The 15,815-nt window shown below is 40.8% G+C and overlaps 2 protein-coding genes across 3 annotated transcripts; both read right to left on the bottom strand.

Moving 5' to 3' along the window:
• Positions 1-6,356: 6,356 nt before the first annotated feature.
• LOC115582880 (probable G-protein coupled receptor) lies at positions 6,357-11,378 on the bottom strand. The gene is made up of 2 exons (XM_030419105.1): positions 11,110-11,378; positions 6,357-8,573 (listed from the first exon to the last, which is right to left on the bottom strand). The coding sequence occupies exon 2, from the start codon at positions 8,467-8,469 to the stop codon at positions 7,189-7,191; it is 1,281 nt and encodes a 426-aa protein (XP_030274965.1). The 5' UTR covers positions 8,470-8,573; positions 11,110-11,378; the 3' UTR covers positions 6,357-7,188.
• A 479-nt stretch (positions 11,379-11,857) lies between these two features.
• On the bottom strand, positions 11,858-15,704 carry LOC115582615 (uncharacterized). Of its 2 annotated transcripts, none has more exons than XM_030418669.1 (6): positions 15,393-15,704; positions 14,904-15,073; positions 14,632-14,788; positions 13,189-13,364; positions 12,802-13,021; positions 11,858-12,668 (listed from the first exon to the last, which is right to left on the bottom strand). In XM_030418669.1, exons 2-6 carry the CDS (start codon positions 15,051-15,053, stop codon positions 12,472-12,474), a joined length of 900 nt encoding a protein of 299 aa, XP_030274529.1. In that variant the 5' UTR covers positions 15,054-15,073; positions 15,393-15,704; the 3' UTR covers positions 11,858-12,471. The 2 variants fall into 2 exon arrangements, with proteins under 2 accessions (XP_030274529.1, XP_030274528.1); XM_030418668.1 differs by having other exon boundaries at positions 12,793-13,021; positions 15,393-15,695.
• Between the last annotated feature and the right edge of the window lie 111 nt (positions 15,705-15,815).

Raw genomic sequence — 15,815 nt, 5'->3', positions numbered from 1 at the left:
GGAATTTCACTGCACAGAACAAACGACTACCAAGTAATTAACAAACTGTGCAACTGTTCAGAGTTGAAACACAAGTGAGCTACTCTTCGATGAGCACTGCACAGTCTCTATGGTTGCTGGATGAAGACGGAGAGAGAACAAAGTGTGTTGATGACAGACTATCCTGTGAGTGTGCCGGAGACGATGGTATGCTAATGGACTGCACACCTCGCCAGATGGGGTTTGTTTGTGTCCGTGGCTGCACAGGTGAGGTCAGCGGAGAGAGTAAAGGGTGTGAGTGTGTGTGTGTGTGTGGGTTGGTGTTTGTGTGTGTGTGTGTGTGTGTGTGTGTATGAGAGGGATGGACAGAGAGAAGGACAAAAAGAGTGGAAAAGAAAAAGAATATCTGCCCACTCATTCCACATTGTGGCTGTCCTGATTATCCCCCCAAGATGTCATTTGATTTTGGGGACGCCACAAGATAAATTACTGGACTGAGAAACGGTTGATTTTTCTGCAATAACTGCTTTTTTTGTTGTGAAATTCTGAACACGTTTCAGCCTCGACTGTGGTGAAAAAAAAACTAAACTGAACTGAACTTAAAAAGTATTTTGTCTTGAGCAATTCTTGCTCCATATGCACAGATACACACACAAATATTTTATCTTTCAACTTCATTTTTATAAAGTTGATATGTGGTGATAAAGCCCTTTAAGTCTTTAGTATAACTCTCTAACATTATAAAAAATATTCCCTAAATGGGCAACTGTCAAAGTTTAGGTTTGTAAAAACATTCTCAGGTATTATATTTTAGAGTTTAAAGTTGTAACCAGTGCTCTGAGCTTCCAGTCTGGACCTCCAGCACAGAAAACTAGCTGATAGCAGCTACAGTTTGCAAGTAGTTAGCGTTTGCTTTAGCTGACCTCTATTTGTTATGAGTATGAATTTGACAGGTGGCTAATTCCTTTATATATTTAAGTCTAAAATACCTCAACATCATCTGGACTGTGGGTGTGTGAGATATCTGATCAGCTTTGGTCTTGTCGTCAGATTTTGGCTTAATCTGGACCAGGGCACAAGTTAATCAAACCTGCATTTCCCAACTGATCCCAAGTCACTTCAACCTGGCACCATAATCACAGATAAAACAGCACAAACTCAACCAAAACTTAGAATTATACACACTATAACTCAAGCATTTTCTCACATTTGTAACGGGACCGTCTCACGTACAGTGATATAATATGATAATGATCCAAATCTGATCTGATCGGTGTAAATGACTACCCTTTAAAGCGCTTATTAGTATTAGTTTATTTCCAAATATACATAATATGCATACACAAACTGCCCATTTTATTGCTTACAACATATTGTCTCGACTTGTGCTGCTTGTTCAGGCGGCTGCCTCAGAGCACAAACACACAGACACATATTAATCATATCATATCACTAAGCAGAGGAAATGTGTGTCTGCTTTAACTAGTGCTTGGATTTAACTCCAGTCACGGTTCAGACCCTCTGCTACCAACAGCAGCAGCTTACTGGGGGGCATGAGGGATGTCAGACAGTGTTCCTGCTCGGCAGCTGTCAGTCCAGCTGTTTTCAGTACAAGAGCTCAGACTGATTATTTGTTACATTTAGTTAACAACTCGATCACCATCATCATTGACTGCTTCTAGGCTCAACATATTTATCTTTAACCCTCTTTACAAAATCACCCTCAAAGGCCAAACGCCAGTGTGGCAAATGAGTCGGCCGCAGTTCCGTTTCACGTCATTACATTTTTCTGTTACCATGAAATTCAGTTTTGTGTGAATGATCTCAATATAAGCACTTTGACCGTTTATCCAATATGAATGTTTAAAAAAAATATTTTGGCATTCAATACACACACTGGGCATTTTCTCTGAGGAGGATGAATTATTCGTGGTCAAACAATAAAAGTCTAAAAAACATGTAGTTTAATTATTGGTGAAAAGATGCACACAAACACATATTTCACTTTCTACTGTCCAGTTCTCAAGGCAGTCTAGAACATTTATTGTGTAGCTGTGACGTTCTGCTTTCTGTTGGACGGACTCAAAGTCAGTTAAGCAGATGCAGAGGCGAGGCTTCAAAATGTTGTTGCTGCCTCTAAGCAGGATCATCTATGTGAATTTATGTGATTTGGCCAGAATTTGTCTCTTAATTGTTGGACAACATCAAGGCATTTATGCTAAAATTATATAACACGTTCCCTGTTTCATTGAAAAGTTGTTGGTATAGTTTCAACGTAAATGCAAAAATAGCAGCATATGACTGAGATAACCTAGGACAGTGGTTCCCAACCTTTTTTCCTTGAAGCCCCCCTTGCCTGTGTCAAAGAAAAGCCAGACCCCCCCCAACCCCAACCTGCATACACTAAAAGAATAAAGTGATTAATTACAAACTTTTATTTGCAAAAATAAACAACAGTTGTTGGTTTTTGCTCTTATTCTCCTTGTTTTACAATGTATATAGATACATTTCTTCCTTTTTTGTGTCATCAGGTGTATCACACACAAACACACACACACAGTTTACCTACCTACCTGCCCACCTCATAGGGGTGTTGGTGATAAATAGCTTAATGAATTTAAATGTGGACCAAAAATACGTTCAATTTGGATTATACAGACTTTTGATTATCCAGTTGGGTATGTTATTGGGATTTTATACATTTAATGTGCACAGATATAATTCTGGTAACCTCACAACCTCAGAGCAGACAAAGTTGTGCGCCCCCCCTGTGATCTCTGGCGCCCCCCTAGGGGGGGCCCGGACCCCAGGTTGGGAACCACTGACCTAGGATACAGTCACATATTTTATATTGTGAAAGAAATGCTCTCCAGACAAACAAATTGGATGTAGTAAAACAACACATGCCAAAGTTGATTTTTAGGATATTAGGAAGTAGGATAGGGAGTAAAACTAAATATTAGAACAAAAGTTAAACATTTTGGGGAATAAGCTTAAGCCAGATAGCTGAGTTTAGCATCAAGACTAGAAACTGGTAGAAAAAACCTCCAAGATGAAACTGACAGAATGGTGAGAATGAGAGAGAAAGGCACAATTACAAATACTTCCACTACTTCCACACCACTAACAGCTACATAGATTCATCAATACACTACTGTGTTAGACTACTGATATTTAAAGGTGCAACATATAAGAATGCAAGTGGGAACACTTGCAGAGACATCTACTACTGAAAGTGTGCAAATGGTCCAAAGCTCCCGTTCTGTAAGTGTAAACAACCAACACTCCCAATCAGGACCACTAGCTGCACTGATAACTGAGCTAACTAGCTAACGTCTACACTTAGCAGCAATCAACAGTTGCTACGGTGATAAGATGCCCCTTGTTTGGTTTGAGAATGAATTGTATAAGTGGCCAATTCTTACATAGTGTACATTTAAGACCCGTTGTTGGGGGTCATATTTTCTAACTTGGACAAGCCTCAGTCAGATCGAGGATCTGCAAGAAAGCAAAGAGTTAACCAAAATGTTAAACTACTGTTGATGTCCGTGATGATCTTCGTGCGCTGGACAATAAAGATGCTCATTGAAGATGGTTCAGCAGCATGTGTGTGTGTGATCCCGAGGAAAGCCCCTGCTGTTGCTGTTTGAGGGGAGCGCAGATGAAATAATGTGTCTCGCTCTGTCAGACAGCGCCATCAATCACACCTCCTCCCCTTTGATTCTTCGGGACTGGCTCTCTCATTACGGCTTGTCTGTGCAACAACAGCGATGCTCATCGAATTTAAAGTAAACAGATGGCGCAAGATACAGCACACAGAGAAACATTTTCAGATTTACCATTAAGCACAGCCAGATAACAAACCACACTCAGCTGAGCTCAAGCCACAAATTTTCATTTTCCATAGCGAGTGGGCGTTTGTTTGATCTACGATGAATATGCTTTGCAGAGGAGACACACAATTGATGTGATTGTCTCGATTTAATGAAAGCTGCCATTGAGGTTGGAGGTGCTTCAATTTAATTAGGAACTTATGAAGACTGATCAGGCTTAAATATTCATTAGACTGAATCACACATTATAGAAGCTGGGTGATGAAACAAGCAGTCAGCTCCCTGAACCGTATTCTTGTTAACCTTATTATTGCCTTTTTCCTACCATTGCATAACATACAGTATAGCGTATTCAAAAGACATGTTACTATTAGTGTTATGTTCAACTTTATGCTAAAGAAAAGGGACAAACACTTGTTAATGAGTAAATTTGGATTTCTTGAGTTAGAAAATCAACTGTGACACCTCCATATAATCCCTTAACATCAACTTGCCTTAAATTTCCCCTTTAAATGAGACATATTATATATTACATTTTCAGGTTCCTAATTTTATTGTGATTTACATATGTTACATAATAGGTTTACGTGTGTTAATGCTCAAAAAACACATCAGTCTTCTCATACTGTCCAGTGCTGCAGCACTGTATTCACCCTCCGTCTGAAACACGCTCCTCCCGACTACCCAGGCTGCTTTGATCGGTCAGCTCACCCAAGCCTGACCCAGCACCGCTAACAACAACAGAGCAGATGTGCTAAATAGATTGTTACGCGCAAAACTAAACGATTGGGCATATATTTTGCAAATGTGCGACATGGTGACATAGTGTGATGTCACAAAGTTACAGAATTAATGGTGAGCCTGCTGACGAGGCGTTTACGGAGCAGTGTTTCCTGTAGGAGGAGATTCTATTGGTTTGGATTTTCACCTTTATAACTTTCAAGATGTTTTAACATGCACAAGGACATATATGAAAATAATTAATAGAGCATGATTGGTCTTCTCCAAGTGGCTTCATTGGTGGAAAACTTATCTTATATCCCACTGTCTCATTGAAGTTGTCTTTACGAAAAATAGCCAAACCCAATACCCAATATTTTTATGGTTGCACCATTCCATCAGATCAGATGGAAATATTCTATATTTATCGTGTATCATTTTACACACATCCAGAAAAATCAGCCAGACATTTTTGGTACCTTTTGCAAACTTGAAGAACTTCAATAAAATTTTAAATAAAGCTCTGCTTCTTTGAACAATGTTTGGTTACACAGCATGAGGGCTGGAGCCGATGACACTGGGGGAGCGGGCGGGTTTACCCTGGGCAGGTCTACAATTCATCACAGGGCTGATTATATTTATTATTTATTATGATATAGAGACAAACAGCTCTTTACATCAACCATGCCGACCGGCCAAGAATCGAACCCAGGAACTTTTCTTGCTGTGAGGCAACAATGCTTAAAGCAAAGACGCGCCACCCTTGACTTTATCATGACTATTGTAAATTCTATAAAGAGCACTTGGCAGTTGACCATAAAGAAGTCATTAAGAGCGCTGTTGAAACAAAAATCAATATTGAAAAAGTTCACATAATATTATCCTTTTAAAAAAAAACATCCAGATGACATCTTTTATACGCGTGGAGGCGGGAGAAGGACTGTGAATATCTCTGAGCATTCATATGTGCACAGTATTCGTTTGTGTGCAACAAACCTCTGTCGAAGTGTCATAGCATATTTGCACACTGTATGTGTTTTCATCACTGCTTGTTCTTGGCTGCATTTTTATTATATTGACTTTGATAACAGTTCATACGTAGCTGTACTATTCACTGAAGCTGCAGGGAACATTAAATGACACAGTGTTATTGAGCTTTTAACATATCTGGGTGTCTATAAATGGTGATAAATGAGGATAAACCCTTTTGACATGTTTAACCTATCCACTTGCGTTCTGATGTATATCTTTAAGTTAGTGACAACTCTGCATGCTCCCTTCATTAAATTGTCACCATTTAACATAATGGCTTGTCTCTCCCTTAAGTCTAATCTGTGCTCACCACAGACACATCAACATATTATCATTGATCTGTCAAGAATATTAATGATGGACCTATGTTAACAAGATAGTGCATTATTGTATGTGGACAGTATATGACAAGTAGGTCATGCTCACAGATAAATGTGAGTATTAATTATTTGTAGTTTTTCTGCCAGTGTACACTCATTAAGAGGGTATTAGAGACTTCAGCTGTTATGAAATGGCATTTTCTCCTTATATAACTATGTGTTAACTAGGGCTCAGTCTTAGTCACAGGCTTTTTAGAAGTGGACACACGGACGACACGGAGGTCAGCACCCAGGGAGTTAAAGCTTGTCTGCACAGGGACAAAATGGCAGGACACACACAGGTGCACGTGCAGGTACCATGTGCACGTGTCTCCTTCTAGTGATGTTGTTGTTTGTTTGTTTATGTGTGTGATGAGAGAGAGAAACTTACTTTCACGTTCACATTTGAAAGCATTTAGCCGGCACGCGTATCTGAAGCGCACAAAGAGAGTTTAATACTGTTGATCTCATGGTTACAGGACAGTCCGATCACTGCACTGTTGCAGACTGTCTCCGTTAAGATTCCTGATTATAAATGAAGGAATCTCTGCATGTAGCCAGTTTATTTGCACATTTAAAGCAATACATATCGGAACAAAGAGTGATGTGTCTTACCAGTACAATAAATAAAGCTGAAATTCCTGCAACATAATTACAACATGACAACACTGAATAACTCATGAAAGGATATTGCTGCTATATTTATAACCCATATAAAATCAACCGGTCTTAGTTTTGATCTTGATCTGTTGACACTCTTATTCTGATTTTGAGCCCGAATCTGTCCAACTATTACATTGTCTTGACTACCGGTCAAGTGTAATGTCATCACTTTTCAAAGAAATAGATATACAGATTGCAGAAAAACTGCAACTTTGCTTTGGTGGCTTGTAGAAATAAAGTGTAACTTGATTGCTAGTTTTACCACAAGTGCAAAAAAAATATCCAGTAGCTTTCTATTCCAGTTTTGTTTCTGACTGTGATCCCAAGAAAAAAATGAGTGTTTATTTGTTGATGCTGTATCTTAGACTTTACTGTCTGGTTTACAGACATATTGGAGGTACAATACCCAGTACAACGAAAGACCTTAAGAGAGCGATCCTTTTCACCAAAACCACAATCTCTCCTAAACCTTAAAAAATATGCTGAAACTTAAGAGTTTGACAATTATATAGATATGGCCCAGCTCTGACCCTTTTAGCTTCTGTGTGTGTGATCATTAGTAGTCCTGCAGGCTAATGCCGTGGCACAACACTGAGGTATATCTAATTAAACTCTTCTGGGATCTGTCCTGGTATCCTGAAACCAGTCTGCCCAGTTTGATCCAGAGTACTTCTGGGACTGGATACGGCAAAGCTTGCACGTGTTTCTATCGTGCAGCTAGTCCGATGTAGGAACTGCAGGAAGTTCTCGTTGCCTGAGCCCTCGTGGCTGGAGATCGCCAGCTCTACGGGTCGTGCTGAGTAGCAGCGCCTCAGCTTGCAGAGCTCCTCCCTGATCTGCCGGTTAAGAAGTCCATAAAAAAATGGGTTTATAGCAAAGGAGGAATATGCCAGCCAGGTGACCACCTCCTCCAGGTCATCGGGAATCTTGGGTGATGTGCCTACTGTCAGGCTGATGTGGAAGGCAAAGTAAGGCAGCCAGCAGAACAGAAACTGGCCAACAATGACCACCAGAGTGAGAGCGGCTTTACCTCCACCGAAAGGCCGGTCGCGCATTATCCTCCGTGGGGCATTGCGGGTTGTGATGATGGTAGTCTGGCTGTTGATTGAGTCAGAGCGATGCTTCAGTTGACTGTTCGTCCACAAGGGCAGAGGTCCATGCTGGCGGGCAGCCACACGGGCCACCTTGTACACATTACAGTACACAGCAAAAATGACCACAGCAGGCAGGCAGAAACAGGTGACACTAAAGAGCAGAGAGAAGACTTTTCTGTGGTCACTGTGACTCCAACGCAGCGAGCATTGTGCAGCATTGATAGAGCTCAGGCCGCCGTACGTCTGCCATCCAAACACAGTGGACAGCCCCAGCACGGCAGAGGCCACCCACACCATCACTAACACGGCTGCAGTCAGCTTCAGCGTCATCTTGACCTCGTAGTGCATGGGATGAACGATGTAGTAGTACCGCTCCACACTGATGGCTGTGATGGTGAAGATAGAGGCAGCGATGAGGAATACATTGAGGAAGACGTAGACCTGGCACTCCAGCACAGTGAACACCACACCAGCAAAGTACGGAGAGCTGGACACAATTCCAAGAGGCATGAGCAAGATGGCGCACAGCAGGTCCACCGCGCACAGGTGGCACACAAAGGCAAATTTCCTGAGATGAGGTGCTTTTATGATAACAACCAGAACAGCAGTGTTGGCCAGAAGTGCCAGAACATTCAGGGTCACCATGAAAAATATCCCTGTCAGGTCCTTGAAGCGTGTCTGCGGGTTGGGAAGGGTGCCCAGCTGTCTGCTGGGAGCGGAGGGCAGCGGCGCCCAAACGGTGGTGCTGTCATTGTACTCAGCGGTCAAGGATGAACTGTTGTCCTCCATGATTCATAGTAAAGGTCTCAAAGCACACACAGCAGACTCCCCCATTGCTCGGTAATGAGTCCGAATGGTCCTTCTTCGGAGGTCAAATCAAATGCTCTTCACTCCTATGTCGGAGAAAATAAGGTCCATTAAAACAGGATATTTAACATTTATGGCAAATTCTATTCAATAAACACAATCTGCAAGAACTTGTTCTGCAGCCACGGCAACAGCAAGGCAAGGAGCTGGCAACGCATCACATACAATCCCTTTTGAACGTGTTAGCAAACAGACTTCTGTTAACACATCCAGCAGATATGGAGCAACACTGGTATTCATTTAAAGACACATGTGTGTCCTCCCTCTCTCTTTGAGTTTAGGAACACAGATACATTCAGCAACATTAAAGGGGTATTGAAGCAATATATAATTGCACTTCTGTCAACATGGACGACTCGTGAGACACAGATTTGAGCGAAATGGTTAAAACCAAAGCAGTTATGACAGAGATAACTTTTAGTATCTAGTATGGGCCAAAAATGTTGGATTATATATTTCCCATAATGCAATTGATATCATCTTTTTTTAAGACCTTTTCTGCCGGGTAACTGTCTGTCCGTAGTACGAACCATGACGTGGAGACTGAGCTATTGAAAAATGTAAAATTTATTACACTGACAATATTACTAAGGCTCAATTCCATTCCCTGTTTTCTCTTATTTCTGAGCCTTACCCAGGATATTCCTCTATCCTGTAGAAGAGTTACAAGGAGTAGTGTCAGTGTAGAGTGAGGTTGTAGGGGCAAGAGGTGTATTGGGATTGTGCCTAAATCTTCATTCACCATCATCATTCCACATACAGCCACTGATAATGAACGTGTGATAATAACCATCCACGGATCCTCACTGCAGCCTCGTAACCCTCACGAGAACACATACCTTAAAGGTACTGGGAAGTTAATCAATAACCATTTACCTCGGTGGGAATATTTAAGACGGGCTGCTCTCTGTCTCTTTTAGCAAGGGAGAGACATGATCAATGGGAATAATTCATGGAGAGACACCCCGGCTCTCCTCCGTCCATCCCCATCCTTTTGAAATGAAAGATAATGAGTGCGCTTGTTTTAGACCAGCTGCATGGAAACCGACTGCATTGATTAATATGTGTTCAGTGTCACCCTGCACCACACCATCAAAGAGGAAAACTCTCGTCGGGACAAGTTTGACCCCACAGATTGTCATGTAGCTTCATATGTATGTATGTAAAAGATAACCAGAAACCATTAACTGGATGTAAATTATGTGTGTGAAACGCTGCAAATATCAACATTATCTTCACATTTGTGCGTTGTTCCCTCTGTGTTGTCTTCCAGTGCGTCCCCATACATGCATCTGCCATCTTGTGCTGATAATCATAATCAGGTTTTGAGTGGAGAATGCTGTGTCCTAAATACATGTGCTCGCTCTCTGCCAAGGCATCCACTGATGCTCTCCCCGACTGTAATCTTCTCTGGTGGACAGCTATTGGCATGCCATGTCTAGCAGTGAGATTTATCCCCAGGAAGGACTCGTACATGCACATTCTCGTGCACATTATGTAAGGATGTCCTCGTTTTTTCACCGTGTTCCAGTCGCAGCACCACATACGCTGCATCCTCAAAGGCCACGTTTTACTTCTGAAGAGAACGCTCATTCTCTTCCGCCAGTTGGTTCAAGTTTAATTAGCTCTCAGGAACCTTTTGTTATTATCAGTGCAACAGGGTAAAACATGGTGGTTTTCACCCCTGCTGTATTTGTTCTCTGCTGCAACTGGTTTGAGTAGAAAGAAATCAGCATTTGCAGATAATTTCTCTCTGTTATAATGAGGATGAGGGAATTATGCAGGTCTTTTTAATCCCTCTCAAAGCTGTGCGACAGAGCATTTAGTCTGTACAGGGGAAACCCCATAATCCCATCCTGTATGATGACCTTCTTAATTATGTTAATAACCAATTTTGATGCATCTAAGTTGATATGTAGTATAAGTGACAACCATTCATTTTATGCAAAAAATGAAAAATATATATTAGCATCAAATATCTTAAAGTTAACATAGAAATGGAGTTATGTGATGGGTGGGTTTGTTATTAATAATGCTAAAAGATGTCAGTGGTTAATAATACAAGCTCTTTGTGTTTCATAAATGTCTTAAGGCTCTTGTATTAACCCAATAGAATCGCCACAGTTGTTTTGTAGTTCATTAATGGTCAAAATGTCACCAGACTTTGATATACCAGCACTATGAAGAGGTCTGTAATGCACAATTGAACCAAAAAAGGAATAATGCCACTCTGCTCATCATGTTTTTGAAATCATCTGATCCTGTCTGTCTGACTGTGTAAGACTGACATTTGATGCTCAAGCAATTTTTTTATTGTATTGTTTTGTATTTTGAAATTCTCAGGCCTCTTGTTTATCTTACTGTCAACCACAGACATCTATAACAAAGGAATAATGTAGGAATTATTTATAATATATTATAACTAACTGGAACTGGATTGACAAAATCACATTGAAAATTAAAGTCCACTGTATTTTCTTTATAAATCAAATGCATAAATACATAAATCATTCATACCAACTCTGCTGATTATCAAACAAGGTGACCATTAGCACTACTTACTCGAACCGAAACGTATAGAGCAACTCTTGGATTTGAAGCTTTGACCTTAGTTCCTCCGAAAACTTTCCTCTGAGTCTTGTAAAGTTGAGTCCATCCAAGTCAGGGCGATGACTCCTCTCTGGATCCTGTAACAGCATCAAACTCAGCAGTCGGGAAAAGGAATTGCTCAAAAACTGTAATAAGCCGTGGAAAAACAGATCTGGGCTCCTGCGGGAGAGCTGACACGACCAGAGAGAGAGAGGTGATGGTGATGTGCGTCCACTGAGACAGCACAGCTGGATGGAGCGAGAGGAGGGGGAGGAGCCAGCCGTCAGTGGCTGTTCAAATCCCATCTTTCAAGATGTGATGACTCTATCAAACGGCCACCAGCTGACATTAACCATGTCCCCCCCCGCACACACACACACACACGTTCATCAGTTAGTATGTGGCTGTGACTGTCACACACTGTCCACTCTCACTGTCTGTGTTCACACACTCTCCCCTCTGTTCTTCTCTCCAGAGCTTCTGACAGGAAGATTTACACATTTCCTTCTTTAAATAGAGTCGATCTTATTTCTTGAGTTTTTTTTAAGAGATTTCACAACAGTTGTACTCTTTTGGGAATTCATGACATTGCTGGCAAAAGAGCATGACACGGAGCTCTGCACTGACATCTGTTGGTTGATTGGAAAACAAAACTACTCCCACGAGAGCATAATATATACTGTAGGTTAAGGAAAGGTCCAAGATAAGATCAGAGAAGGAATCACTTTCAAATGTTTATTGGCCCCTTACATGGTTAAGCCCAACAAAACAGAGAGGTGATGAAACAGATGTTGTGGAAGCAGAAGATTAATTATCACTTACATGTGCAAAAAGAGCTATTCTAGAAACACACAGTACCATTTTATTGTAATGCACAATTTGTCAGGAACAACAGAGTACAAATGACATCCATATCACTTTAAACATTTTCACAACATCCTACTTTCAAACAGACAGACGGCTCCAGGCTGACAAGTTACATGGGTATAAATGTTCGACGAAGGCCACCTTCACAGACCTGCAATTTAGACACAATCACTACCTCAAATTAAATAAGAACACTTGTTGTTTCGACTATTGACGGTTACAAATGTGGCACTTCATCGTACGTTTAACATCTTGGTCGGTCACCAGGTTTACACTTGTACACTTTTTGAGCACACGAGAGACAACGAACTGTCTAAGTGAAAAGGTACGTATTCTAAAAAAGTGTTAAAAAAAATAAGTTACCGGAAGGAAAAAACTAGATGTGGATTAAAAAAAGACAACCTGCCACACGTTTCTATCAGACATGAAATACTGGTGACCAACAGATGAAGGCAGCATCAGAAGGCTCTAAGAGTCATTCATCAATTCTCCATTTTCAGTCAGGAGTGAAGCCTCTTGGCAGAAGCTTGGTTCAACCACAGCTTTGTTTTCAGCTTTACAGAAACCCAGTCTCTTCTTCAACAGTTTGTCCTCATTGTTCAACTTTGTGCGGATTGCAGTTTTTATTTGGCTGCGATCAACTCCGAACTTGGCTGCCACGTGATCTAGAAGGACGAAACAAACAAAAATATTTTTTCAACTTTATAGAATTCAACATAAAAGAAACAAAAAAAAATGAGCATCCACAAAGAACATCTGTGTACTTAAAATCCAATGGTGCAATCTTACCGATTATACCTCTCAAGATTTCAGGCGGGAGTTGAGGTTTGGGGCAATCGTCTCCGGTAAATGTGGTCCTCCGACCCTGCAGAGAGTGTGTGGCCAACGTTTCTCTGTCAAAAAGTATCATCAGCAGTGCTGACGTGTACTTCTTGTAGTCTCCAATCTCTGCAATGCGCTCGTAAAGATTTTTCGGGACTCGAAGATTCTCAGCAAGATACAAGAAGTTGTGCTCTTCCTAAGGACAGAATAGAAAGGAAAGTGAGCTACAAACAGGCTGTCTGTGACCCCACTGTTTTTGCAAAATAATTTGCTACTGATTTTGAAACTGAAGTGAATCTTGTTGTCTTATGATAACAAGGTGTGAGTTAAGAATTCTTCCCAACATCTCGCTGTTGTTCTGACCTCTTGGATATCATGAACCGCTCTCATCTCCGCCTCAGGCTCATTCAGGAAAGAGATACCTTCATCCTGAGAGTTCTGTGGAGCACCTGGCGTATCGCCTCCTTGGAGAACGTGATCCAGAGTGACTCGCAGCTCATGTGCCGTGTGCCTCATCTGCATCATGAGAGTGTTCATCTCTGTGAAAAGTAGCAGAAACATCAACTTTTTGATGGCATGTCTACATCTGTCAGCACTTTAGCATAACACCTAATAAACTTTTGATTAATGAGCAACAAATCTCAAGAAACCATCTTGCAAATCACAAAATCATTTTCCTGCTCAATAATATATGTATCTCACTACACTGGGGTGTAAGTGTTTTGAAAACACTTCCCTATCAAAAGATATGGTAATGTTTTTTTTTTTTTTTAAACAGGTCTGAAATTTTCCTGTAATTTCTTGAAAAGCTTAGTGAAAAACATTCTGCAATTTGGTGCTCAATTGACCAAAAAATGTCTGTAAAGATTCTTATTTTATTTAGTTTTTTCCTCACGCTCTTTCCTCGTCACTCATCGGCTCGTTTTCTCACTCTTGATCACACCTCATTTACTTGGTTAAGATCACCGAGCCACCTTTCTTCGCATCTTGTATTGATGCCAACGCATGTCTGTTTATTTGTGCTCCAATCTAAATTTTACAAATTCCTTGATTTAGGAGAAATAAAGCTGTTTGAGAATTAAAACACAGAGGTCTCTTCCTGCATTCAGATCAGTTCCTGTGACAATGTTCAACTTTTTTTTAAACCTCCTACCTGACAACGTGACAAGAAGAAAAGCACAATTTTACTGCTCAGTTGTAGAGAGATGACAATTTTTCAGCACACTGAATTAATGACTTTCTGGTAACAGGATCGGTAATCCTAACTATTTAACTGGAGGTGTAATTGTTGTTTAAGTGATATTTTACTTAATACCAAACGTATTGTTTTTGTTTTGTTTGTTTTTTCTTGCATATTAATTAGACAAACAATACAAATCTATTCTATTACAGCAGGCTGTGAAAAACATATTGGTTATTTTCAGCGCCTACCAAACAACTTTTTTAAAATACCTTTGGATTTTTGTATTGCTATTTTAATATTGTTTATTTATCTAGTGTCCAGTGTCCAGGAAGTTCCATTATTCTAATTCTGTGTACTGCACAGCAGATCAACACTTTTTAAATCTTCAATCAGCCTTAAAAAGCCCAACATGTGTAGAATAACTGTAGATTTAACTGTAGATTGTAAACCAAATTACAACTATGTGACAGCGGACTGACCTCAGTGGTTCGTACAGCGCTGTCCTGTTTATGATTACAGTGAGTCACATACAGTAATCAGACTGTGTGGTCATGACAGGTGTTTTTTTTAAAAAATGTTTTCAGTGTAGTAATTTAATGTATTCATCATCTTATTCCACCCACCTTTCAGCTCTCTCAACTCTCTCTCAGCCAAAATCCTACATCTGCGTTCATATTTGAGCTGTGCCTGCAGCTGCTCTATCTTCATGAGGAGACTGATGGTGTCTGTTCTGATGCCTGGACTTGAAACGTGCTCTTCATCAAACTCAATGTGTTCATGCTGAGAAAAAAAAAAAAAAAAAATCACATGAACAATTTCCACGTGTATACAACAGCTGAGTTTGGTTGTTTGTTTGTTTTTTCTCTTTATGTACATTTCAAACAAACTCTCTCACCTCATTGGTGGGAAAAGGAGAGAAGCTGGATTCTTCAGCCATCCTGTCCTCCGTTGGATCGCAGCCAAACTCCTGTGTATCACCGCCGATTTTTATCATTTTGATGGGTGGCTGCGCTGGAGTCGCTCCTGCTTCTCTCTTGGGTGGCATATGGGTAGAAAAAAGTATATCTGTGGAGGGTGAAAGATGCGGTCAGCTCACACAAGCAGTAATGCTTTTGTGCACGAGATGGAGTAAAACTTTTTGAGTCAAAGTTTTAGTGGTCGCTCATCGCTGCTCGTTCATTTAACAAAAAAAAAAAAACAACTGATGCGATACAAAAATGAAAAGTTGAGTTCACGGTGCACCCCCCCTCCTCCTCCTGCCTCCTCATCAACCCCTCCTACCAGCCTCAGATTGCCTCCAGCTGGGTCCACTAAGTGATACTGTCTTTCAATAACATCAGCAAAAACGTGATATTTCATGTCAGACGGTTGAGAGGAGGCTCACCTGGCCGCTCAGCTCGACTTCAAGGGTAAACTGTGCCCACACTCACTGAGGACAGAGACAGCGCAGTAAATGGAAATACTGCGTAGTAGAGGAAGTAGTAGTACTACTGCAGTAATACAGTAAATAGATCCTGGCACTATAACGGCTCTTTTTCAACAGCCGCGCGAAATATTTCCGGTTAAATACGAGTGAAATACCGCGCCCATATTTATCTTTTATTGTGAACGGTACGCGTGCGTATAACAGCGTTGTGTTGTGAAATTTATATTTTTACAATTATGTGCGGAACAAAGCTGCGAAAACGAATTCCCCGAGGGAAGTATTTTTCCCCAGTACAGTTTCCTGCGACTGTTAAAATCTTATTTTAACCAATGGGATCTCAGAGTTCTGACAAAGGGCGTGATATGATGTAGCGGTTGAGAA

The sequence above is a fragment of the Sparus aurata genome, chromosome 6 (assembly GCF_900880675.1).
Source record: "Sparus aurata chromosome 6, fSpaAur1.1, whole genome shotgun sequence".
Taxonomy (NCBI): domain Eukaryota; kingdom Metazoa; phylum Chordata; class Actinopteri; order Spariformes; family Sparidae; genus Sparus; species Sparus aurata.
The sequence above is the reverse complement of the archived record's forward strand: the minus strand, read 5'-3'. Positions and strand labels throughout refer to the sequence as shown.